Below are 27,990 nucleotides of genomic sequence, written 5' to 3'. Positions count from 1 at the left end.
CAAAGGAAGTGAAGTCAATATATCAAAAAGATACCTGCACTCTCACGTTCATTGCAATGCTATTCACAATAGCCAAGAGATGGAATCAACCTAAATGCCATCAATGGATGAATGGATTAAAAAACTGTGGTATATATCTGTAATGGAATACTATTCAGCTGTAAAAAGAAATGATATCCTGTCATTTGCAGCAACATGGATGGAACTGGAAACCATGAATAATGGTTACCAGAGGAAGTGAGGAGAGGAGGGAGGGAGGAGAAGGGGTGAAGTAACAGATACAGAACTATACTATTTACCCTAAGAGAATCATTGTGCGGTATATGCATGTATTGAAACAACACACGGTACCCCACAAATATGTACAAGTACATGTTAAAATAAAAAAACAACCAACAACCTGCCAGTATTCTTTTTAAAATGTCAATGTAATGAAAGCTAAAAAAAAGCCAAAGAATTGTTCTAAATTGAAAGAGAGCCTAAAAATAGTTAAATGACTATTATGATCCAGAACAGAATTTTTTTGGAAGGAAAAAAAATTATTGGGACTATTGAAAATCCTGGACTATGGATAGTAGATTAGACAAAAATATTTTATCAATGTTGAATTTGTTAAATGTGGTGACTATTTTGCAGTTATGTGAGAAAATATTCTTATTCTGGAAAATACACATTGAAATATTAAGAGGTAAAGGGGCTAAGGCATCCATTGCATGTAATAAATTAACTCCTCTTCTATGCATCAAGAATTGTACTAGCTATGTCCCATCCTTGGGAGAATTGAGAAAATAATTATTTAAATCATTTTCTGGAGCACTTAACAATTTAGTATAATAACAGTTGCAGAAAGGGCAATGTAGAGAAGTGGCAGTCTTCTGGTAGTAGGTAGGATATTACAAATGGTTGCTCATCATTCCCACTGCAACAACTGAGAAAAAATGTATAAATTACAACAACAAAAAATCCTAGTATTAAAGACATTAGTGAGACTAATGGTTTCAACCCCAGCTTCTAAAGAAATTGGAAGTCATCACTCCTGTCCTTACAGCAAGAAGAAGGTGAACAAATTGGAAATCAGCACCTTTTCTTAGGTCCATTAGAGAGTTAAGGTTGCAGGGCAGATTGCCACCTTGAAATATGGAGCGAGAGGCAAATCCAGAGTCGGAGCCAAGATCTACTTATCTGGAGCACAAGCTACAACAACCATAAATTAACTGGTAGGAATTCTTAAATGGTAATTTTGACTAATTGCTTGATGCTGAGTATTGACTAGCTTGAGAGTGAGAAACTCTTGGGGAACATAGACTTGGGAGGGCCCCATACTTCCACGGACTTTACCTGCAGGCACCATACTAGGTTTTCAGAGTGAAGAGCCAAGAAGGATCCCTAGTGGCTCTAGGATGGAAGGGGAAGAGAAACCATTGTGAAATAAGCCTATTAATAAATAAATTAATAAATTAACTAATAATTAATTAATTAACTCCTCTTCTATGGATTCTCTGTAACAAAGGCCTACTATTCAGGGGAAAAGACTTTACCCCTGAGCCTTATACCATCTGCAGGAAGAGCATTTCTTCCATGTCTACTACGTATACCCTTCTCTTACCTAAGACCAGTGGGGGTGAAAAATAAAAAACATTTGTTAGGTCACAGCTCAGGGACACAGATGCACTAAAAAGCTGAAATTTAATCATAAGATTGTAAAATGCTTACCTTTCACCACACTTTACTCCCACACCAGCAGGGCCCTACTAAAATAACCGTGGGTTACAGCTGCAAGGCATAGACTCTCTCTGAGGATGAGTACCTAAGGAAGTCGTAAGTCAATGGATAGACAAAGACAAGGACCCTAGAGGAATCTTCAGTCTCTGGCACCTAAAGCTACAGAAAACATTAAACATAGCCCAACTCTTAGCCTAGTTAACATAACAGCATGGTAAAGGCTTGTTTACCTTAGGTTCTACTACATGATACATCATGTTCCCCTTTCAGCAAAAATTTACCAGACATGCTAGGAAGAAAAAACGCTTTGCAGAGACAAAGCAATTACTAGAATCAGGCTCAATATGACGAAGATGTTGGAATTATCAGACAAATATCTTAAATAAATATGATTAATATGTTAAGAGATTTAATGGATAAAGTAGAAAACATGCAAGAATAGATGGGTAGTGTAAGCAGAAAGATGGAAAATATTAAGAGCAATCAAAAGATAAATGCTAGAAATCAAAAACACTAACCTAAATCAAGCATGCCTTTGAAGGGATCATCAGTAGTCTGGACACAGCCAAGTTTATCAGCAAGCTTAGATAGGTCAATAGAAACTTCACAAACTGAAGTGCAAAAGAACATCCAAGAATATTTGGGGACAATTTCAGATGATGTATCAGATATGTAATTGTAATACCAGAAGGATAGAAAGAAAGGAGCAGAAGAAATATTTGAGGTTAATAATGGATGAGAATTTTCCAAAATCTGTGTCAAGCACTAAACCACACGACTAGGACACTCAAGCAGGAGAAAATCAAGCAGGATAAATACCCCCAAAATATATACTTAGGCATAACATATTCAAACTGCAGAAGACCAAAGACAAAGAGAAAATCTTGAAAAAAGCCAGAGAAAAACATCTTAGGAGAACAAGGGTAAGAATTACAGCTGACTTCTCATCAGAAACCATGCAAGCAAAAAGAGAGGAAAGTGAAATACTTAAAGTGTTGAAAAACAAAACCAAAATAACTGCTATAGTAAGCAGAATTGTGTCTCCCCCTCCCTGCATAAGATATGCTTATGCCCTAACTTCTGATACCAAGGAATGTGACAATTATGAGTTGAATTGTGTCCTCAAAACTCATATATTGAAGTCCTAAACCCCAGTACCTCAGAACGTGACCAAATTTGGAAATAGGATTGTTGCAAATGTCATAAATTAAAATGAGGTGATTAGTGTGGGCCCTAATCCAAATATGACTGGTGTCCTTGTAAAAAGGGGGAATTTGGACACAGATGCATGCATACAGGTGAATGCCATATGAAGAGGAAAGCTGAGTTCAGAATGATATAAGCCAAGGAACAACAAAAATTGGTAATAAACCCCAGAAGTTAGAGGAGGTATGGAATAGGTTCTTCCTCCCAGAAACTAATCCTGCTAACATCTTGATTTGACTTCTAACCTTCAGAACTATGAAACGGTAAATTTCTGTTATTTAACCACTTTGTTGTGGTACTTTGTTATAGCAGACCTAGCAAACTAATAAAGTGAACTTATTTGTTGATGGGGTCTTTGCAGTTGTAGTTAAGGATCTTGAGATAAGATCATTGTAGATTTAGGATGGGCCCTAAGTCCAGTGACTGGTGTCCTTATAAGAGAAAGGAGAGAGAGATTTGAGACACAGAGAAGGTGGCTATGTGAAGATGAAGGCAGTGACTGCCACAAGTTGAAGAATACCAGGAGCCACAGAAGCTGAAAGAGGCAAGGAAACATTCTTCCCTAGAGCCTTCAGAGAGAGTGTGGCCCTGCCAACACCTTAATTTCAGACATTTGGCCTCCAGAACTGTGAGAGAATAAATTTCTGTTGCTTTAAGCCATCCAATTTATGATAATTTGTTATAGCAGCCTTAGGAAACTAATACATTGTTTCATATCAGGAAGTAGGGTGATGCTATAACAAATACCTAAAATTGTGGAAGTGGCTTTGAATTTGCGTGTTGGGTAGAGGCTGAAAGAATTTTAAGGTGCATGATAGGAAAAGCCTAGATTCTCGTGAGAGCTCAGAAGGAAGTGAGGCAGATGAAAGACAAAGCTGCTGTCACCTTAGAGAATACAGACATTGTCATGAACAGAATGCTGCTAGAAATATGAATGTTAAAAGTGCCATTGGTGTGGTTTCAGAAGGTTATGAGGAATATGTTATTGGTAACTGGAGGAAAGAGGATTCCTGTTATAAAGTGGTAGAAAACTTGGGTGAATTATATTCTACTGTGTGGTGAAAAGTAGAACTTTAAGCAATGAACTTGGAAATTTAGCAGAGGAAATTTCCAAGTGAAGTGTGGGATTTACAATCTGGTTTTTCCCTTGCTGCTTACAGTAAAATCTGAGAGGAAAGAGATAAATTGCTTGTCGTATCAACTTCAAGTAGTTGTGGTTGTTATATCTTCTCCCCCCCCCCCAGTTTTTGTGTGTGTGTGTGTGTGTGTGTGTGTGTGTGAATTTATATATTAATTTTTAGCTCCCACCAATCAGTGAGAACATGTGGTATTTCTCTTTCTGTGCCTGACTTGTTTCACTTAATATAATTCTCTCAAGGTCCATCCATGTTGTTGCAAATGGCAGTATTTCATTCGTTTTTATAGCTGAGTAGTATTCCATTGTGTAGATGTACCACATTTTCCGTATCCACTCATCTGATGATGGGCATTTGGGCTGGTTCCAACTCTTGGCTATTGTAAAGAGTGCTGCGATGAACATTGGGGAACAGGTATACCTTCGACTTGATGATTTCCATTCCTCTGGGTATATTCCCAACAGTGGGATAGCTGGGTCGTATGGTAGATCTATCTGCAATTGTTTGAGGAACCTCCATACCATTTTCCATAGAGGCTGCACCATTTTGCAGTCCCACCAACAATGTATGAGAGTTCCTTTTTCTCCGCAGCCTCGCCAGCATTTATTGTTCATAGTCTTTTGGATTTTAGCCATCCTAACTGGGGTTAGATGGTATCTCAATGTGGTTTTGATTTGCATTTCCCGGATGCTGAGTGATGTTGAGCATTTTTTCATATGTCTGTTGGCCATTTGTATATCTTCCTTAGAGAAATGCCTACTTAGCTCTTTTGCCCATTTTTTAATTGGGTTGCTTGTTTTCTTCTTGTACAGTTGTTTGAGTTCCTTATATATTCTGGATATTAATCCTTTGTCAGATATATATTTTGCAAATATTTTCTCCCACTCTGTTGGTTGTCTTTTAACTCTTTTAATTGTTTCTTTTGCTGTGCAGAAGCTTTTTAGTTTGATATAATCCCATTTGTTTATTTTTCCTTTGGTTGCCCGTGCTTTTGGGGTCATATTCATGAAGTCTGTGCCCAGTCCTATTTCCTGAAGTGTTTCAAACTAACACTTCACCTTAAAGAACTAGAAAAACAAGAACAATCCAAACCTAAAGTTAGCAGACGGAAAGAAATCATTAAGATCAGAGCAGAACTGAATGAAATTGAAAACCAAAAAACAATTCAAAAGATCAACGAATCAAAAAGTTGGTTTTTTGAAAAGATAAATAAAATTGACAAACCATTAGCATGGCTAACAAAAAAAAGAAGAGAGAAGACTCAAATAACAAAAATTAGAAATGAAAAAGGCGATATTACAACTGATTCATCTGAAATACAAGGAATCATTCGAGACTACTATAAACAACTATACGCCAACAAATTTGAATCTTTTATAGTAGTTTCATACTGTTTCTTCTTTTGAAATCTCAGCCCATATCAACAATTGTTAAAACTTCACATGGTTTCTAAGGCTCTCTTATTCTTCTAGCTCAATCACATCTTTTACTGTCTACTTATTCCTTACTGGAACACTTTTCTTAGAGAACCTATGCTTTTTATGCTTGATAATGTTGTTTGACCTACCCAGAGTAGAGATGTATCTTTAGATCCAGGAACATACACTGGCAACCATAAATAAGATAAGAAAACATTCTTCAGAATAATTCTGTAGTATAATTCTTAAAATTTAAATGTGGCTAATAGCATTCTTTAAAATAAAATTTCACTTGCAATTAAGAATTAAAGAAAAAAATGTATTTCTGACCATACTATCCTTCTTCAGCCCCTTCTTGATACTCTGTATTCCCATACCACGCAACCTTAGGCCGTACACTGTTGGCCTCTCAGTCTTAGGTAAGAGAAGCAACCCGAACCACTCCTGATGAGGGGAGTTCTCTGTTGTGCTAGGAAATGAGCACAGAGGCTTCTGGCATCCAAGGTTAGAATTCCCAATACAGTGTTCTGTAGAAACAGGTTGTGGGTGATTGGGCATATAAATATACTTTGTATAGGAAGCTAATTATAACAATAATTCTATTTTAAAGTAGGGTAGTGGCTTATTTTATTATAAGATTTTAATTAATAAACCTAAATATTTGATAAGTCAAGATATTTATTCAATCAGTCAGAACAGAGGTTATTTTATATGAAACTGATAAAAGTAAGGATAATTGATTGGGAGTGGGGATAGGAGGTATGGGGAAAGCCCAGAATTGTATTTGATCATGTTCTCAGCCATCTTCCTCTGTATTGGGGAATGGTGATAGTGGTGACTACTTCTTCCCTATTAATACCTGCAGCCCCTAAGCATAATTGTAAGTTGCTGTAATGTAAATATCAGGAACATGACCTGAATAGAATTTTTAAATAAGTGAAACTTTATTTGCAGGACTTTCACTTGTCTTCTATTCTCTCCCTCATGGTGTTCCCCAGCCCCTCTGGTATGTAGTATTCTTTTATAAGCTTCCTGCCTACCCATGGTATTCTTCTTTTTTTCTTTTCCTTTCCTTGTCTCTATGCAACTGTAACTAACCTATTTTGTCCGAGGTGTCCTAGGTAACCTAGGTGACCTGCTAATTACTGGTAAACTATTTACCAATGATACCATCACTCTGGAGAATGCTATTTGCATTTTGAGAAGCTGGTCCTGCCGAGTTAGTGAATTAACTATAAAATAGTCTCATTAAGATTATGAAATATTGGGTGGACAACTATTTTGAGCAAGAGAATTTTTTTCATTGGTCATTAATTTTAGCATGTAATCCACAAGCCATTTTATTATATTTATGAAAACAGTTGTAGTAGACCTAACAAATTTACAAATTCAAATAAACTTTAAGAATGAGTATTATAACCTTTATGAAATAAGGCAGAACTATGCCTGTTTTAATTTTTGTTCATCTGAGTTCTTTTGTATATCTCCTATGGCAAATTTCAAAAGTAGTGTTTCAAGGTATTCTATAGTCAATCTCATCATTGTTAATTCATAGATTATTAAACCATCCAGCATTATGATTTAATAAAATAAATTTTATTGTATAATTTAAGGGATATATAATACAAATTCCATTTTAAGGTTTTCATTTTCTTTTTAAAATGTGAAATGATTAGGTTTGTAAACTTTGTTTCTGTGAATACAGGCTACTTTCCTGAGCCAACAATATAAAAAGTTCAAAGAAAAATAGTGAGATGGTCATACAGAAATTTAAAATCCTGTTGGGGAAACAAGGCGCAAACATATGCAAATTAAATTTAAACACAAGAGTCCTAGATAATATTCTCTTCTACACTGAGGGCAGGAAAAAGAAAAATATGAATTGAGGTAACAAATAATGAGGCTGAAATAGAAAATAGGTTAATTCCGATGTGTGGGAGGTATCTGATTAAATGAGGAAAAGGAAGTGAACTAATGGTCACTTAAGTAGTATTCTTATATTACTGGGAAGCCAAACTCTTCCTTTTCCATGCCATACATACTTCAACTTTACCTATTGGAGCATTTGCTTTCGACAGTGCAAAGTATCTTGGTTGAGGATTTCCTTACATTGATGCAACAATTCTGTACTCCAGGGACTTTTATGGGTTGACTTGGAGAGATCAAATTATAGCATGTAAAACATTATTTCTATGAGAAAATATGCTTTATGTAATTGTAGATAAATCTGGAAGTTACCAAATTTTAAAGAATCTAAGTTATTTCTTATAGGCAGGCAGCACATTTTAGTGGTTTTATGCATGAGTTCTGGTAGACACACTGGATTAAAATCCCAGTTCTACTTCTTAATAATAGTGTGCAGTATTGTACAAATTACTCACTACCATGTTTTCCCCATCCATAAAAATAGAGATACCTTCACATGGCCACATGAAACTGGAGGGTCAGCTATGCTGGAAGAAGCTGGCCTCACTCATTCATCTGGCAGGTGGTGCTGGCTGTTGGCTTAGTTCTCCTCCTTGTGGGCTGTCATGCTACGTGAGATAGAGTGACTTCCTTTCATGGAACCTCAGGACAGTGCTCCAAGATGACAAGGAGGAAGTTACAACCCTCTCAAAGCCGAGGCCGTGGATCTCGAACAGCATCATTTCTACTGCATTCTATAGAACAAAGCAAGTCACTTGACCAACCCAGATACAAAGAGATGGAGAAATAGACACCACATCTAGAAGGGAGTTGAAACAAAGGGGCACATATACAGGGATAGGAGGAATTTGTGACCATTACCATTAAGCAGTCTTTTACTTGTAGTCTCCTCTGGGGCATGTGGGTAACCCCAAAGTAAGACATTAGCTTAATAAAGCAACAAAGGAAAAAAAATAAGACTATCTTATAGAGTTGTGCTGATATTAAATAAGAAACACATTTGAAAATTACTTAGCCCAATGCCTGGCATATAAGTCCTCATCAGATATAAATGATGATGACAATGATTAATGGTTCAATGATTAGGACAACACCAGGGAAATCAGTGGTGGTTTTGGTATAGATGAGTGAACAGATGAAAGTATTATTTTTGAAAGATTAACTTGGTGCCATTGAACAGGACAAATAGCATTTGGAAGAGATTGGAGAAACAGAAACTAGTTAAGAGGCTATTATAATAGACTAGTTGTAAGGTTATGAAGAATTGGAATGAATGTAGTGGAATGAAAAGTACAGATGTAAAAAAACATTTTGATGAATAAATGACTAGTTGTCCTTTTTGATATGGTTAAAGAAAAGTTTTTTAAGATAAGAGGAAGATAAAGAGACACAGCAAATTATAGTATTGCTGAGTTCACTTTGTAAAATGTCCAAGTCAAGTCTTAATAGCAATATTTATATCAGCGATTAAGAAGCAGTAGAACATGAGTCACATCTGGCTATCAACTTAATGTCATCTGATTCATAATTATATAAATTCCATTGTGAAGTGGATGAGAGAAACATTTTATATCTCTCTTTCAGAACTCAAACAAAGCTTAAATCAAATGCTTTAAATGTGAGTGGCCCTCGGTTATATGTGTTTTCTCTGTGGCCCATTCTTTTTTATGTAGTGTATTAATTCTTTAAAGCCACTGAGGAAAGAATGGCAAATATTCGTTATCTCTCCTGACTATTGCAATTGACTGTATTGGCTATCTAAAGGTCTCTTTGAGAAAGATTTTCACATCCAGACTTGGGGAAGAGAGTGCTATGATTAATTAGTAGTGTTTACCACAAATGAGGGAAAGACTGGTAGCACACGTGCTACCTTATTTGCCATTTCTATGCGAAGGTGTCATTATATCAGCACTAACATGATAAAATGACTAATTCACTTTCTATATCAATTAGAAGGTAATATGTAAATATATAAATGAGTGAAGTATTTTATTGTTTACAGATCACTTTCATATGCAATTCAGAAGTTACTTAGCAAATGGAAATAATATATCTTTAGTTTCTTGAAAATCTTAGGGAAACTGAGCCAGTACTAGTTGCATACTTTTTAATAATATTTATCCAAAAAAGAACTATGTTAAAATATTAAAATCTCTTAGTAGCTTTGTTCACTTCTATAATTTTTTTTAGAAAAGAGCCTTAAAGTGTAATTTAGTTCATTTTTTAAAACCATTTAAAACATTTCTAAGCAATGAAACATTTTATTTTTTATTTCACTAAAAGGATTTTTATTTTTTGTAGCCCACTATACACTTTCTGTTATTTCTGGGTTACTTTATTAGTTAGTTTCTTCTTTGTGTTTTCACTCTAGAAAGGTTGTGTATATAAAGAATGTGGATATGTAACCAATCTTCTTGCAGACATCTTTGAAATTAAAAATACATTGCCTTTTTCACAAACACAGTTGAGTCCTTACAAAAGATGAAATATTTTAATTATCTGATACATAATAGTCAGTAACCATATGAATTCTGACTTTTAACAACAAAATATTTTCGGAAAAAGCACATAAACAAGTCTTTTAATAGTATTCTATTGTTTTAAGGAAGGAATTTAATTTGAGTTTTTAGTATTCTCCTGTGATTCTACTGCTGTGATGCTACTGTGCTCTGCCAGTTATATCCAGAATATTGCTAATCAATCTTAGAGATAGTACTTTTTCAGCTTTAATGCTCAGTCAATATAATTCTTAATGGGGTTCTGTATTTTACCTCCCAGATTCTAGCCTGTGTAATATGAACTTTCCCCTGCATCCTTAAAAGTAAAACTTAAATTATACAGAGAGTGGTAGTGTGTTCTCTTTAAAATACACATTTTCCCATAGATAACCATAAAGAGAAAGGAGCAATGTTATGTTCTTAAATTTGAAAATTTATATAAAATGGGCAAAGTCTTTCAAAGTATGTAGCATATCAAAGCTAATCAAAAAGAAATAGAAAATCTGAATAACTCTCTTTTAAAGCCACCAGAACCACTGCCGTTATTCCAAGAATGGATTAATCCATTCATGAGGGTACAGTCCTCACAATCTGATCACCTCATTAAGGCTCCACCTTTCAACCACCACTATAGGATTTCCCACCCTCTTAACACTGTCAATGTGGTGGGTTAAGTTTCTAATACATGGACTTTAGGGGACACAGTTCAATCCAAAGCATTCCACCCCTGGCCCCCAAAGTTCATGTTGTTCTTACTGGTAAATACATTCATTCCATCCTCCAAATCTTAACTTATTTTAACTTAAAAGTCCAAAGTTTCAAGGTCCCATCTATGAAATCAAAGCAAGTTATGTACTTCCAAGTTACAATGAGGAGGACAAACATAGGGTACATTTCCCTATTCAAAAAGGGATTAATAGGCCAAAAGAAAAGGATAACAAGTCCTAAACAAGTCTGAAACCCAGCAGGGCAGGCATTAAATCTCAATGCTGGTTAATCATGTATCAACTCCATGTTTCACATTCTTTGCACACTGGTATGGGCTCCTAGGTCCTCAGGCAGCTCTGCTTTTGTGGCTTTTCTGGTCTCCAGTAACACTTTAGCTCTCCCAGGCTGGCATTGAATGCTGATAACTCTACAGATCTGGGGTCTCCATGGCAGTCCCACTTCCACAGCTCCACTAGGCATGGTGCTGATGGGGTTTCTCTGCTGCAACTCCTACCCCATGTTTCTGCTCAGCATCACTCTAGAGAAAGCTGTATGTGGTGACTCTGCCTCTGTGACAGTTTTCTTCCTGGGTCCCCAGGCTTTTCCATAAATCCTTTGAAATTGGGGTGAAGGTTCCCAAGCCTTCTCAGTTCTGGCATTCTGTGAGCCTGCACGAGGATATAGTCCTCATAATCCAATCACCTCTTCAAGACACCACCCTTTCACCACCACAATAGGATTTTCCACCCTGTTAACACTGTCAATATGGGGGTTAAGTTTCTCATACATGTACATTTGGGGACACAATTCAATCCAAGTCACTGATAAATTAAAAGCATTTCCATTATAATCAGGAATAAAACAAGAATATCTCCTTTGGTCACTTCTATTCATTATTAAACTGGTGAGCCCATCCAGCATGGTTGGAACCCCCTAAATAATAATAAAGTTACTAGGATTAAGTGAAAGAAATTAAACTGTTATTATTTGAAGATAATATGTTTAGATAATAGAAGACTAAAAGAAGCTATAAATATGTCATTAGAATAAGAAAGTTTAGCAAAGTTGTGGTATATGTTTAATATATAAAAGTTAGTTGTATTTTTAAATCCCTTTTATAATTGAAACAATAAATATTAAGTCGAGTAGGAATACATCCAACATTTTAAATATGTGTAAGACTTTTATAGAAGAAAATGTTAAAGATTTATTGAAAGAAATGAAAATGACCTGAATAAGTTAAGAGATATGCCATATTTATTCATGTATTCTTTTCTCTTTACTGTGATTTCCTAAGATGTGAGAAAGACCCATTTTCATAGGCATTGCTCTTCATTTTGAAAAGGGGTTAGTCAGATCTCACCAGAGGCATGGCCAGTTCTTCAGTATCTTGTATCACTTACTTTACATCATTTTGAAGCTCTTCCTCCACAGAGATTTATTAGGCCAGGACATTCTTCTGGTGTCATTCAGATACTGTAACTGTTACACTGTCTCTCATTCAGTTTTCAAGCAAAAATGAAGTCTTTAAATTATTTTTTTTATCCTTGCAGACTTTGCCTTCAAAAGAAACAACATTTTTAAATACTACACAAATGTCTTGCCTGCAGTCAGCTTCAACCTGGAGTAGCTGCAAACATAATTCAAAGTCTCAGATATTAAGAGAACATTTATCAGAGTTAGATTCCTCTTTCCATTCTGTTCTGTCACTGCCGTCAGGTAAGCCTCCTCATAAAATTTTTAAGTAACTCTGGATATTTTCTAAAGTAAAATCTAATCCTATAAATACAGGAAATCTAATAAAATTTTATCAATTATTTTGTCACTAGATGATAGAACTAAACAATTCTCATAGAGCAATTAATCTGGTCACATGAGGAATTAATATTCTGTGTAAGTTGATTCTTTCTAAACCAATTTGATTTATTTTGGGAAGTAACTAGCTTTTAATCTCCTTTTACTTTACTATTAAATTTTGAGCATTTTATTGATAAAATGGCTGTTCTGTTGAAATGTTTCTTAGTAATAGTAATTCAGTGTTGTTTTCTACTGTATTGTTGTGCATGGAGTTTTTCCCTGCCGTGTAATATTCCTCCACTTATAATCTGCATTGCATTTTTCCAAGAGGGAAGAAAACTTTTCATCTGTAGCTACAGTCAACCTTTGAACCTCAGTAATGTCTATAATCTTTAACTAAGTAAATGAGGCATTTATATCCTCACATACCTAAGGTGGTTTTAAATTTCCAGTTCTTGAATTTTTTGAAAAACCTTTCTAGTCCTGTTTATATTAGAAATAAAGTAAATATTTAGGGTAGAAAGGAGACATGCCTCAAATTGGTTATCTCAGGTTCTTCTCTTTATTGGAGGATATCTCAAATGGCCTTCTGTTTCCTTTTCAATGTGTGGTTCTAATCATCTTTTAAATTCTAAAAATCAGGGGACTGCTTCTCTTTGTGAAGCAATATTTTTTGTAGCTATCCCCTTGCCTGGAATCTTAGTTTAGTTTTTATTAGCATTATAGTAGCTTCTTAGCTACAACATACTTTGAAGTAAGTTTCTAACAGGAACTATTTTATTCCATCTTTGAGAAAACCTTAATAGTAAGAATAAATAGTAATCAATATAGCAATAATAATGCAGCTAACATTTGGTCTTGGCATACACTGGGCACTATATATACTAAGCACATTACATTTTCTTGTTTAATTCTCAGAACAACCCCATGAGCATAAATACTGTTGTCCTCTTCATCAATTTACATGAGAAAATTAACCTCAGAGATATTAAATTATTCACCCAAGATTACTCAGCTAATAAATGATGGAGCAGGATTTGATCTGAGGTAGTCATTCTCCAGAACCACACTCCTAACCAGTACTCTTTACTCCCTTTTCTTATTAGCTAATTTGTTTCTCTGACAACATAACCCTAAGATCTGGTATAGATCCTAAGACAGTTATGCCCCCTCTTATAAGTAAGATTAGCTTTTTTCCTTCTAGCTAGGATTATCCATTTCTTCTTGCATTCATTTAATAAAAATCCCAATACCTACTAGATACCAGGTACTAAGTAGGTGCTTGGAGTATAAATACAAATACATCCCTCATGCTACTTGCAACCTAGTTTAAGACAATGGAAATGTAAACTAATAAGTGAATAAAGTGCTATGAAATATTTTAATACAAGCCCACTGGTCATAGTGTGGATACTAGAAAAGAAATATAGGTGGAACAAGGACGTTTTTTAATCATATCATGTTTTCCCACAAGTCACAAAGAACAGTGGTAAAATAGGTGATATTTTCTTTATAACAGGATTTCTTTGGAGAAACAGACTTATATTTATGTAACTGGAAAATATCAGAATCCTGAAATGTTTAAGCAGCATTTTATGGGAGAATATTTAACTTATATCCTCATTTTCCTGTCCCTTGGTACAAACTCAATAATGATATTCATGAACCAATTTTTTCTTTTTGCATATTTTTCCACACTTGAATATGGACCTGACATTAAAATAATTATTCATGGGAAAAATACATCTTCTCTTTGTTTAAAATCCAGACTCTTACTGGATTTATCCTGATTTATGTGTTCAAAACTAATTTTCTTAAAAATAAATACCTTTTTGTATTAGCAAAACTTTGTGTACCATTAACTGCTTTATCAAATATTTCTTCACGTTTCTCAGGGAAAAGTTTAGGCATCTATTAATGAATGCTTTTTAAGATGATTTTGTTTTTACATTCTTAATTGACAGAAAAAAAAACCCTTTAATAAATGTGAAGCACATCTACTTTATTCCTTAGCTCCCCATAGGTTGTCAGATTATAGACTATGAATGTAGTAAATTGAATCTCTCTCCCTTAGTCTCTATTTAAAGGAAGAGAGCTAGTTTATCAGTAGGTTTTAATCTTTGTAAAAGTAGAGTCATTTGTGATTTATGTTAGTAAGCTAAGGACATGTGAAACTTGATGTTTTCATAAAAGGTTGCGTCTGAATTATAGTGGGTTTCCCTCAAGTAATTAAAACCATGTAATTGTATCTTTTGGAAACCTTATTATTTCAAGTACAGACTCTGTAGGGGTGGGGTGGAATGGATTTGGAGTCAGCCAGGTTGGGCTATAAGAAACCTGGCTTTCTTAAAGACCTCTGGGGTGCATTTGTTTTCATTCATTTTTGAGTCGTATTTATTAATATTTACAATTAGTGTTCACCTTATGCACTATTTTAGGAAGTTCATGAAGTTGTTCATCTGTTAGTTTTTTAATTTGTTTATTAAATACACCTAATCAGTAATTTCCAAAATACTGCTACCAACATTCTTGGAAAAAGTACTTTGCCACTTCTGATAGCTGTGAATTTTCAAACTTTTGCTTATTTTTCTTAGCTTATGTGGTAGTTATAGAAAGAAAACAATCTTAATATTACAGTCTGTAAGGAGTGCTGTTCACTGAAAATACTTATGTAACTTTATTTTTCCAGATGTGCCTCTTCATTTTCACTTTGAAACATTGTTAAAAAACACTGAATTAAAAGGAGACCTTGCCGAAAATAAATTTGTAGGAGACTGTATCATATCTCCATCACCTGGTATGTCACATTTACAAATCTTGTACATTACATACCTTTATATCCTTCATATTTATTATTTTCACATTCTAAGGAAATAAAATTTAACAAAAGAATAAATGTAAATCGTTAATTTTTAAAATTCACTTCTCACAAATCACACATACACCAGTAGAAAATACACAAAAGCAATCTTAACAAGAAATATGTGATGCCTATTGGGTGAAGATTATGAAATATTATTGATAAATATAACAGAAAATTTAATAAATATGGAGAAACAACATTCCTGCATGGTAAGATTAATAAGTGTATCAACTCTTCCTATTAGTACTAATGCAATGTAACTTGAAGTTCTAATAGAATTTGATTAAATAATTCTAAAGCCCATTGGGAAGACTTAACAGAGGAAAATATAAAACGTATTGCTGGAAAAAGTAGTAAGAAAATCTAGCCCAACCACTTATGGAAACATGCCAGAAATCTATACTAGTTAGTGCAGGTTCCATTTTGCTTATATTTAAGAAACTAGATCCGTGAAGCAGACTACATAGTTTATACTTTATTATATAACCAGGGAAGAATTACATATCAGTTGGAAAGTGGAGAACCGTTTGATAAACAGTATTGTGATTCTTTCTGAGTGAAGTTTTTCACACTCATTTCATACTATGAATTAGAATATAGTTGGTTCCAAGGATGTTAAATAAAATGTTAAAACTATAAAATAAAATTTGAGGAAATCATAATGAAACATTTATGAGTGCTATGAATGGGGGTGAGGACACTGTCTATGCTTGGAAGCAATTAGAAGAAAGAAAAACTTCAGCATATTTTGATTATCTGCAGTTAAAATCTTGTTAACATAAAAAAAGTCATATAAACTAAGATAAATTATTTCCAGATGAAATAATCATCTACCTCAAAAACTCAAAAGTCAAATGAATGCCTGTTAGAACTAGAGTTTTATTATAAAATATATTTATAAAAGTCAGCACGTTTTATAAATGCTAGTCACAACTAGATAGACTATATAAAGGAATAAATTATCTTAGATACATTGACAATGAAAATATAAAATATCTGAGATTAAACTTAACAAGGACCTACATGAAGAAAACTTCAAAAATTTACTGAGGAACCTAAGAGGGACCTTCCTATATGGAGAAATACTGTCCTGTGAGAAGACAATATTGTAATTTATGTCAGTTTTCCCCCAATTAATTTATAAATAGAATGTAATTCTAATCAGAATTATAGAAGTATTCTTTTGGAACAAAGTTATTCTGAAGTTTATCTAAGAGGTAAAATGTTGAAGAATAGCTAAAATAATTTTAAAGATCAATAGGAGGAGGTGTCAGATACCAAAATGTACTATAATAAAGATATAATCATTAAAATATGGTGGTACTGATGGAAGCCAGATCAAGGGAACTAAGTAAAAAGCCTGGATACAAACCCATTGGTTCGTTATATGATAAAGGTGGTGTTTCCTGTCAGTGAGGAAAGGATGGCCTAGTCAATAAGTAATAATGACAACAAATTCTTATGAAGCATTCCTTATATTTAATCTGTACAATCCTGCAAGATAGGTATTATTATTATTCTCCTTGACTAACCTTCCCCAAATTACAGTTGAATAGGAGTAAAGCACAAGAAGTCTGGCTCAGAGTCTATGCTCTAAACAACTAGATTTCTTCTGTAATCATTGGCATTAACATTGACTCTCTGGAAAAAAATAAAATGAGATCCCTTCGTGATACAGCACATTGAAACAACTTAAGATGGATGAACATTAAAATACATTTCAGATGGATTAAAGAGTTAAATGTTCAAAATGATATCTTTAAAGAATTAGAAGAAAAACTACGTATACTCCTTGGTAATAATAGTGAAAATGATTGTAGATAACATTTCCTGAGAGCTTAAGTGTTGGACTCTGTACAAATGCTTACTATTTCTGCCTGTTATATTAATAAGTTTAAACATTACAATCATCAATTCTGGCACGACTGTAGTAAAAGCAGCACCCTCAACTATTTCAGAAAACATTAAGAATTGATAAAAACCTTTTAGGAAGCACTGTGAAATGCATTACAAGGCCTTTAAACTATGTATTTTTTTTTAATGAGCTCAGTGTGGTTAAAAAAAAACAACAAAAAAACTACCTTGTTTACTTTTGTTATTTACTCACAATAAATGTTGACTGAACTGTTAACTCTGTAGTCTGACCCAGTTATTCTATTTCAAAGAATGTAGTCCTAAATATGAAACCTTTATTCACAAGTATATTCATCTCAACATTTTTTGTGATAATCAAAAATTAGCACCAATGTGTAGTGCATAATAGGGATATGGTTAGCTACACACTGCAGTGGAATATGCAGCCGTAAAAAATATCTTAAAAGTTCATGTAATGATGGAAACATTTACCAAAGAATGGTGTGAAATAAAAGGATGAAAATATATTACTTCTGTGTTTGGTACAATTATAACCATGTAAAAATGTTCACTCTTCTATCAACCAAATGCAATGTGTGTACCTTGTTGGAATCCTGATTTGAACAAACCAGCTCTGTACACACACACACACACACACACACACACACACACACACACACACACACACACACACACACACACACACACACACACACACACACACACACACACACACACACACACACACACACACACACACACACACACACACACACACACACACACAATTTTTGAAACAACCAGAGAAATTTGAACATAGATTAGCTATTAGATATTAATGCACTATTGTTAATTTTTTTAGATGTAATAATGCATTGTGGTTACGTAAATACACGCACACTTCATCAATTACTTTGTTAGATTCATGCTGACATATACGTAAATAGAAAGATATGTCTGGTACTTGCTGTTGAATACTCCAGCAAAAAAACATGGTGGGAGACATATGAAACGAGATAGGTTATGAGCTGACCATTGCTGAAGCTGAATAATAGGTAACTGGGAGTACATTATTCTAGTCTCCTTTTGTGTTTGCTTGAAAATTTTCCACAGTAAAAAGTTAAAGAGAATGGAAAAAGAATGAAAGTACCAAAGGCAAGGAACAATTATTTATGCTTAGGGTAAAAAAGATTAAAGAAGTACAGGAAAGGATAGGTTATGTTCAGGTACTTTTTCATGATGTAATTCCACTCAGTATTTATCCTGAGACTAAACTTTTTCAAAAAGGAAAATGTGTACCCTTGAAGATGATTTTAAGAATGTGCATAATAGCAATAATAATAATATGATCATGGTAATATCTATCATGCCCAGCAGCTAGAGAATAGCTAAATAATATTGTCTCTAATCAGGAGTGTTAGGTAACCATGTAAAAAAATAGTGAAGAGTGAATTACAACATAAAAAATACCATTAATTTATTCTAAATAAAATTATTTCATATTTGAATATGTATGAATTATGAAATATGAACTATGAAATTATGAAATTCATAATTATGAAAGAGAATATGCAAAAATGAAAGAATAGTCATGTACCGTTTAATGATGTTTCAATGACAGACCCCATATAAGATGTTAGTCCCATAAAATTATAATGGAGTTAAAAATTCCAGTCACTTAGGGATATAATAACCATTGTAGTGCAATGCATTACTCATGTAGGAGCAATAGTCTATACCATATCGCCTAGGTGTGTAGTAGGCCATACTATCTAGGTTTGTGTAAGTACACTTTACGATGTTCACATAATGAAATTGGTGTTATAACACTGCGCTCTAAGCAACTGAGCTAACCGGTCAGCCTTTACAGAACATATCCCCTTAATTAGGCAATGGGGACATGCTCTAAGGTGATTATATTTCTTCTAATGTTGCTATACTATTTATCTGACTTAAAAAATAAGGCAATATAAATATGTCAGGCACAGAAATAATAGTAATGTATCATTAATGTAATGACTTTAGTAATGGAAAGTTAAGACAGGTATAGAACACATTTGAGTTAATATTAGGGAAATCAATGAAGTGTTCTTTTGTATCCTAATCTCTCATTCCCTATCACTTCCACCCCAGATAAGTAAGCATTAATTAGGTTTTATCTGATACATCTTTCTTAAATAGCTGGTCATTAATTTTTCTTTTCCCCTTAGTGATTTTTACAGAATTAAGTAAAACTAGAGTTCAGTATTTATTGAGCATCTACTCTGTGTCAGGCAGACTATTAAGTGCTGAAGAATCAAAAATGAATTACAAGAAATAAAGAAATTATACTAGAGGAAACTAGACACAACGAGCTATTACATAGTATGATAGGCATAGATACATGATAAAAAATATTCTATAAAGAGGAAGTGTATAACTCTGCTTAAGAGAAGGAAGAAGTTAAGGGACATGAGAAATGGTCAAGATGAACCCCAGAAAGATGATGCCAAGTGCTGCTTCAGCTACTTAACTGGAATTTACAAATGAGGAAGGGTGAAGTGTTTCACATCAGTGCTTCTCAAACTTTAATGTGCACACAAATTACTTGAGGGATTTTGCTAGAACACAGATTCTGATTCAAGTCCGGAATGGGGCCTGAGATTTTGCATTTCTAACAAGGGTCCAGGTGATTCAAATGCTGTTGGCACATACTGAGTAACAAGGCTTTAAATAAGGGAAACAAACACATGCCCTGTCATGAAAACATGAAACAGTGTGTAATGTGTTCAGGTACCTACAGGCAGGTTGGTAGACCTGTAGGGTAAATTGTGTGAAGGTAAGTAGACAGATCTGTGCCTTGACACAGAGCTTGGATTTATCCTGTACTATCCATTAGATTTTGCAATTACTGACTTCAGGCAACACGGAAATAGCGGAATATCAAATTGTAGTGGGTAGAAGAATTAATATAAGATTAGTCTCATCATGAGGAAATACAAGACAAAACCAATTTAAGGGCCTGTACTTATCAAAATATTCAAGGTTATGAAATACAAGGAAGACAGTGGAACTGTTTAAAATACAAGACTTTAAAAGATACCTGACAATTGAATGCAATAAGTGACCAGAATTTTCTATAAAGAACACTATAGGGATAATTGGTGAAATTTGAATAAAGTCTATATATTAGCTAATAGTATTTCTTGATTTCGACAGTTGTAAAAATCTATGGCTATGTAAAATAATAACCTTGCTTTTGAGAAATATACATTGATATATTTAGGGGTGATGTGACATCATTTCAGCAATTTAATTTCACTTGAGTTTAGGGCAAATGCGATAAAATGCTAACATTTGGGGAATCTGAATGAAATGAAGAATTCTTTGTACTATTTCAATTTCTGTAAATCTGATATTATGTCAAAATAAAGTTTATTTTTTAAAGGGTGGATAGAGGAGGAACAATAGCTCCATAATTAACAAAAACCAGCCACAAAGCATACCTATAGTGCTAAAACAGCCTCCTAATCAATTTTTATTTCAATCACTGTAGCCAATTTTGTAGATTTCAAAATGCGAATCTAATTACATCACACTTGATTCCCAGCCCCACCCCTCTGAAACATTTGAGAAGGAATATTCTCATCAGAGGACCTCTAAAGCCCTACCTACACAGGCTGGCTCCTGACTGCTCAGTTCTCTCACCATGCTCCCTTACTCTACATTACACAGCTGCTGTCCAGTTCCCAAAGCTGTCGTGCTCCCTGCTGCCTTGGACTGTTGCATAGGCTATTCTCTCTTTCTTCCCCTAGCCCATCAGTTATTTCTGTTCACATTTGAAATCTTACCACTTCATCTGGGGAAGCCTGTCCTAGAGTTCTCACTAGTTCTGTATAATGCAATATCTCAATATCACGTACTTCTTTCTAGCATTCATTACAGTTGCATTCTTTGAGATAATGCTTGTAAAGAGCTGGTTTTGCTCACCATTGTGTCCCTAGGGTTTAGAATAGTGCTTGTCATGTAATTGGTTCTCTACAAAGTGACTTACTGAGTAAATAAATGCAAGGGAAGGAAAGAGAAAGGAGATATGAGAGATGCTGTGTCAAGGTGTAGTGTTTCAAAATGGACTCTTAAGAATTTGGGAAAGGCTGGGAGGGTTATTATCAATAGCATCTGTGAATAGAATGTGCAGACTGAATTGTCATACATTTCCTACTGTTTTAGGAGTCCATTAAAACCTTAAAAGACACTAAAGAATTTGAAGGAAAATGATAGTGAAGAAAACACTTGAATACAATTTTGTGAAAAACATCACCTTTTGTGACAGTTAAGATTCCTTCACAAAGTCTGGTGTGCTTTTAGAAGACAAGGGGAGTGGTGAATTGTTTGCAGAAGATAATAGAAGGGTGAATTGTCTGGGATTTGCTCAAATTACTGCAGCAAAATGTTCCCATTAAAACAAAAATGGGAACTAACTTTTTAAACACCTGCAAGTGCTAGGCACACGTACATTTTAAAATCTCTCACAATTCTAGTTGCCCTTTTTAAAGCATGAGTTTAGAATTACTCCTGCTATCTTGTTTTGTTTTCTTTTTAACATCTTTCTCTTTTTCTGGGTGGTGGGAAATCTTGGGGCCATCTTAGAACTCCACCTACCTACTACCACTTTCCCTGATCTCTGTAAGGTCGTCGTCATTTTCTACATCTAGCTTTTATGTCAGTCTGATTCTCATTCCTTTGCAGTTATTTTTTTTCCCCTTCTCTTGTAATTTTTAGGATATCTTCATCTGTGATGTGCTATACAATTATTATTTCATTTTCTGTTTGATATTCAAGTGAGTTCTTGAAATCTTAGGGTTAATGTTAATGATTCTGGAAAAAAAATGTGGCTATCATTTCTTCCAACAGGGCCTTCCCTTCATCCTCGCTATTCTGCTACCCTATTTTGGTTTGTCTTTCTTTCTTCTTCATATTTTCCATCACTTTATTCTGTCAAGTTGTGGAACTCCTCTTCCAGCCCGCAATTTTGGTTTTCTGCTGTGTCCATTCTGGCAGTCTAGTGATGATTTTGCTTTTAAATTTGAACAATCTTAATTTCCACTTGAGATTTCTGTAGAGGGGCCTTTGCGTGTTCCTCTTGGCAATATTGTTTTAAAGACTTGTTAATCTGTATTCTGTGAATGCTCCATTAACGATTTCTTGAGATGGTTCTTCCACTTGTTCATTGTACCTCTTTTTTGTTTTAGTGTCGGTATTTATCTTTGAAGCTGATATTCACTGTTAAGACTGTTCTACCACTGCTGTTTATGGGGCCATTTTGATGAGCAGGGTAGAGATTTACACTCTACACTATTTTCAGATAGAGTTGGATATGGGCAGGATGTTTCAAAGTTTCACTTGGTATTACACTCATCTGTCCAATCATCCATTTCTCTGCCCAAAGCTCTGATTTTGTTACCTATCAAGACAGATAATCTCATTAAATAGCCTGGCTGAAGTACTGGCATGTGCAGTCAATATATCAGTTGCTCCACATAACTGTTCCATGTCCTGTTCCCAGTTTTTATCTCCTCCAGGTCTAGAGCACCTTTAGTGTTGATCACACATTTTCATGAAGTACTTGCTCACGTGCTTCTGCTCTGGGTTTCTTCTTCAGTCACATTCCATATCATTAGTCTTTCAGAGATTCCCCACAAATTCTGCTTCACTTACAAGTTACCCTTTTTTCTTACAAGTGTAGATGTACATATCCATCCCTGTGCCTGGGTCTAAAATTTTCTCTATCATTTTTAGGGTGCTTTGCCATCTTGAAACCAGATTCGTGGTCACTACTGGTAGGATATGCCCTTTATTTCAGTGAAAAAGTTTGGTGCTTCAGCCTACATGTTGCTTTTCCATTCTTCTCCACATCTCCAAACTCTTCAAAAAAGAAGCCTATTTGGTTATTAAGACAACTGGAAATACGGGGTTCAAATGGACAATAACCATGACAATAAAGCTAACATTTATTGAACACCTGTCATGTCACATACCCTTTTACTAAGCAGGAATTAACTCATTTAATTCTCATAACCCCAAGATAGCTGCTATTATCTCTATTTTACGGATGAGACAACTGAGTTACAGAGATATTAAATGACTAATTCATTGTTTTTAAAAAGTGTGTCACTTTTTCATTGGTGCTTGTCACTGTCAGAGGTGGATAAAATCTGGTTCTTGCTCTCAGAGTCCCAGTCTGTTGTGACCCTAGTGAATCTTACCTGGTCCTGAATTATTTCCAGATCTAAGAGTAAGCAAGTACTAACTTTAGGATTCAAATCATATTCAGCCAAGATTTACAGATCTGAACTTTATGAACAGATCACCATCCCTTTTAATCCCCTTCAAAAAATGGAACAAATATAGGAAATTGTGCATTTCCTGAGGATGTTTTTAAGAAACCTTATTCCAGGTATTTCTAGTTTGAATTTTTCCATCTGGGTACGTTAGTATTTCATTATATGTAATTTTGAACTGGTATCTTAAAATTATGCACTGTTACAGATAAAAAAATTAACATGTTCACTATCTCTATGTTAAGGAATTAAAACTTCACATTTCCTTTCTTTTCATTTGTTTTAGTACATAGTACTTCTCTGAATCAAAGGAGAAATGGATATTTACCTACATATAAGCCTCAAATAAGGTCAGAATCTTCTGCACAACTGTTACAGGGAAGAAAGAAAAGACATTTGAGTGAAACAGCATTAGGTAGGTTAAAATGAGGGTATGAGTACCAGTGCTAAATATTGAAAATAAAAAAATTCTGATCTTCAAAGAACCCCTGTCTCATAGGAGTTCATAATACAGAACAGTCACTAATTACAAAACATCTATGACCCTATGAACATTAAACAGCATGTGCCTGGAGTTCATTCACAATTGTGGACTGGGTATCTATCCACTTTACGGCAGTCAGTTATTTCTTTCCTATGTTCTTTCATCAGTTGTCTTCTACCAATTGTCCCCTGGACAGGATTTAGTCTCCATGGTTGTGTTCTGGACTCAGAATAATGTTAGTACAAAGTTAACTTACAGAAATTTATTACCATTACTGGTACCAACTGTGGAAGTGTGGATTCACTGTAGATTTCTCAGGATTTTGAGAAATTGGCCAAGATTCAACTCAACAACCCTGTTCTGTTCTTCTTAGGAATCCATAAATTTACAGATCCAAGATGATCAAGAGATATCTTTGGAAACTAGAACTCTTCTAGTAATACAAAGTGGGATTTGTTGAGGGGATTTGAGACAAAATAATTGCCATAGTTATTGCTAATGATACATAAAACTTAACTGGCAAGACATATTTTGAATAGCAAATTATCTACATACTCTTTTGGTTCTTGTGCTTTGTTCCAGTGGATATAACACAATATACATTAGTCAAGTATTCTCCAGATGTAATATTCAATAACACACCTAATAAATTAGAAACCACATCCAAGATGTGCTGCACTATAATTACACACAGTGGATTTAACACATTTATATATAGTGTCTTTAGAAATCCCACCATAAGAGACCAAGTCACTGCCTGATAATCACTACCTGATCAACTACAGTGTGGCACAAAATTGACAAACTCCCACACATGTTCAGAGGTTTCATTATGCTTTTAAGTGTCACACTCTTGACAGAACCAAGGATCACATAGCTTTTGACAAATTTTCATACATGCATACCAAAGCATAGGAAAACTTTTTTCGACCTCTTAATAAGATGCATTATGAAATACATGTTAACTAAGATGTAAAATGTTTCATTTGAATTGATACTTTAGATCTAACTTTGAGTTTGATGGAATACAGGGTTGAAGAACAAATGAAATGATATACTACAAAGAAATAACTAGTTAATTCCAAAAGTGCAGGACATCTGGTCTAGTCCCTTAAACAAGTCAATGTCATGAAAAATGAACTGTTCTGGATTATAAGAAACCTAGGAGACAATAACCAATTTCAGTATGTAGATCCTGATTTAAAGAAACTAGCCATAAACAAAACTTTTTAACAACTGGGGAAATGGAAGACAAGGGTATTAGATTTTACATTGTACAGGAAAGTATTCTTATTTTTTAAGATTCATACGAAAATAAAATAAGTGAACAAATAAATATATAAATATACACTTACAAATAGGGAACCAAAACAAACAGAAAAAAGGAACTTGGAGGAAACAGATATTACCAATAGAAGTAAACTTCTAATCAATATCCTGAGAAGAGAAATCCATAACCGAAGAATGGGATGCTATAAAAATGAATACCAGAGAACAAGAACTTTAATAAATTAGTACTTTAATAGTAGGAATTTTTCAAAAATCTATAAACTGTTCAGAAGATCAAGTTAAAGAAACCTCACAAAAAGTAGAACAGAAAGTCAAAAGTTTTGAAAAAATGAGAATAGGTAAGAAAATCAAGATCAGTCCTGGCAGCTCAACCTCTGACAGGAGTTACAGAAAACAAGAATCAAGGGGCAGTGTTTTAGTCCATCTGTGTTGCTATAACAGAAATACCTGAGACTGGGAATTTATAAAGAACAGTTATTTGGCTTATGATTCTGGGACAGCTGCAACTGGCACAGTACTCAGGCCGCTTCTACTCATGGCGGAGAAGTGGCAGGCAGCCAGTGGGTACAAGCAGATCACGTGGTGAGAGGAACCAAGAGAGAGGAAGCGAGAGAGAGAGAGAGAGAGAGAGAGAGAGAGAGAGAGAGAGAGAGGAGGTGCCAGGGTCCTTTAAACAGCAAGCTCTCACGGGAACTAATAGAGGGAGAACTTACTCATTAATCCCCCCTCCCCCAGGGAGAGCATTATTCTATTCATGAGGGATCCACCCTCATAACTCAATCAGTTTCCAACACTGCCACATTGGGGATCAAATATCCATACGAATTTTGGCAGGGACAACATATCCAAACTCCATCAGAGGGAATGAAATTATTCAAGAAAAAATATGAAATGTGTTGGATAAAAACTGCTAAGACCACCGAAAATGGAAATACTAGTGGCAGAACTGTGGGTTACTCTTCTTTTTTCATTTCCTCCCCCCTGCCACCTACCACCAGCGATAGGAGAGTACTTCAAATAGTCTGTTGAAAAATAGAATTAAAAGATAACATGAATCTCGCATGAAATTTTTAACGACCTCTAGTACATGAATTTTAAAAAATCAATATAGTAGTATTGTGTAGATATACCACATTTTTCTTATCCACTCATCCAATGATGGCATTTAGGCTGGTTCCAACTCTTGGCTATTGTAAATAGCACTGCAATATATATGGGAGTACAGATATCTCTTCGACATGATTTCCATTCCTTTGGGTTTATTCCCAGCAGTGAGATAGCTGGGTCATATGGTAGATCTATCTGTAGTTGTTTGAAGAACCTCTATACCATTTTCCATAATGCATCATTTTGCAGTCCCACCAACAGTGTAGGAGGGTTCCCTTTTCTCCATATCCGTGTCAGCATTTATTATTCTCAGTCTTTTGGATATTAGCCATCCTAACTGGAGTGAAATGATATCTCAACTCTGCTGTAAAAAAGAATGAAATACTACCATTCACAGCAACATGGATGGACTTAGAGAAAATTATATTAAGTGAAATAAGCCAGGCACAGAAAGAGAAATACCACATGTTCTCACTTATATGTGGGAGCTAATAAAAATAAATAAATTTACAAATAAATGGGTAAAAAGAAACACAACAATCACAACAATCACAACAATCCTTGAACTTGTTAAGATAAGTGAATAGATATGATGTTGATGGGGGAGGGGAAGAGAGGGAGGGGGGAAAAGGAGGAATTGGTAAAGGGGCACAAAAATCAACTACACTGTATATTGATAAATTTTTTTTAAAAATTTTTTTAAATGAGAAAAAAATTTTATCAGTTGGAAGAAAACTAAATCTTCAATATTAAAAACAAGTCTGTGAGCAAAAATTACTGACCAGTCACCCTCTGGGTCAGGGCACTGTCTAAATAGAACTTTCTGTGATGATGGAAATGTTCTCTATCTGTGCTGTCCCAAGAGAGTAGCCAGTAGTCACAAAGGTGACTATTCAAATTTAAATGAACTAAAATTCAATTAACAATTCAGTCACAGTAAAAAAAGAAAAAAAAAAGGAATAGTTTTTATCTATATTGATACAAATATTAAATTACTCAGACATAAAAACACAGGAAACTGCATATCCACACAAAAACATCAATGGATGGATAAAACATTCTTATGAGCAAGAGATGGACTTTGAAGTCTACATTGTTATCTCACGTTTATAAATTTCAAGAATTTGCCAAACTGATGTCTGTTAATAGAAATCAAAACAATCTGCACATGGTGAGGTGCTTGGGTATTAATTGGAAATTTACATGAAGCATGGAGGCATTTTTATGGGTGTTGAACATGAGTCATACACTGACAGTGTTGTTGGATACTGTAGGAAGCAAAATATTTTTAAAATTTATGAAGCATAAATATGATTGCATGTTGAAAAAAAAATCAACAGATAAGGAATCAATCACCTGTCACCTAATGAGAAAAATAATTCTAATAATACCTATTGTTCATGTTTAATGTTTGACATTCTCAGTGGTTCCTTCTATGGCAGGAGAAAGAACCAGATTTGAAGAATTTGCTTTTCAACATACAGAACCAGGATCCCATAGCAATTTTACTGCTGTTTCTAACGTTGTTATACCAAGAACCCAGAATGCATCATCACAAGTAAGTTTTTTCTGTATATTCAACTCTAAAATTGCTTTACAGAGTTTTAAAATAAAACCTGCTGATTTTTTAAAGTATCTTGCTAATCTATAACAGCCTTATT

General features: G+C 34.5%; 1 protein-coding gene across 1 annotated transcript in view; it reads left to right on the top strand.

Moving 5' to 3' along the window:
- The window catches only part of KANSL1L (KAT8 regulatory NSL complex subunit 1 like), a 124,730-nt gene that overhangs the window by 88,831 nt on the left and 7,909 nt on the right, over positions 1–27,990 (top strand). The window contains 4 exon segments of the mRNA XM_063092705.1: positions 12,168–12,333; positions 15,101–15,208; positions 23,735–23,863; positions 27,772–27,887. Coding sequence (XP_062948775.1) covers positions 12,168–12,333; positions 15,101–15,208; positions 23,735–23,863; positions 27,772–27,887 — 519 coding nt within the window.

The sequence above is a fragment of the Cynocephalus volans genome, chromosome 1, assembly GCF_027409185.1.
Source record: "Cynocephalus volans isolate mCynVol1 chromosome 1, mCynVol1.pri, whole genome shotgun sequence".
NCBI classification, from domain to species: domain Eukaryota; kingdom Metazoa; phylum Chordata; class Mammalia; order Dermoptera; family Cynocephalidae; genus Cynocephalus; species Cynocephalus volans.
This window is presented reverse-complemented; position numbering and strand designations above follow the sequence as displayed.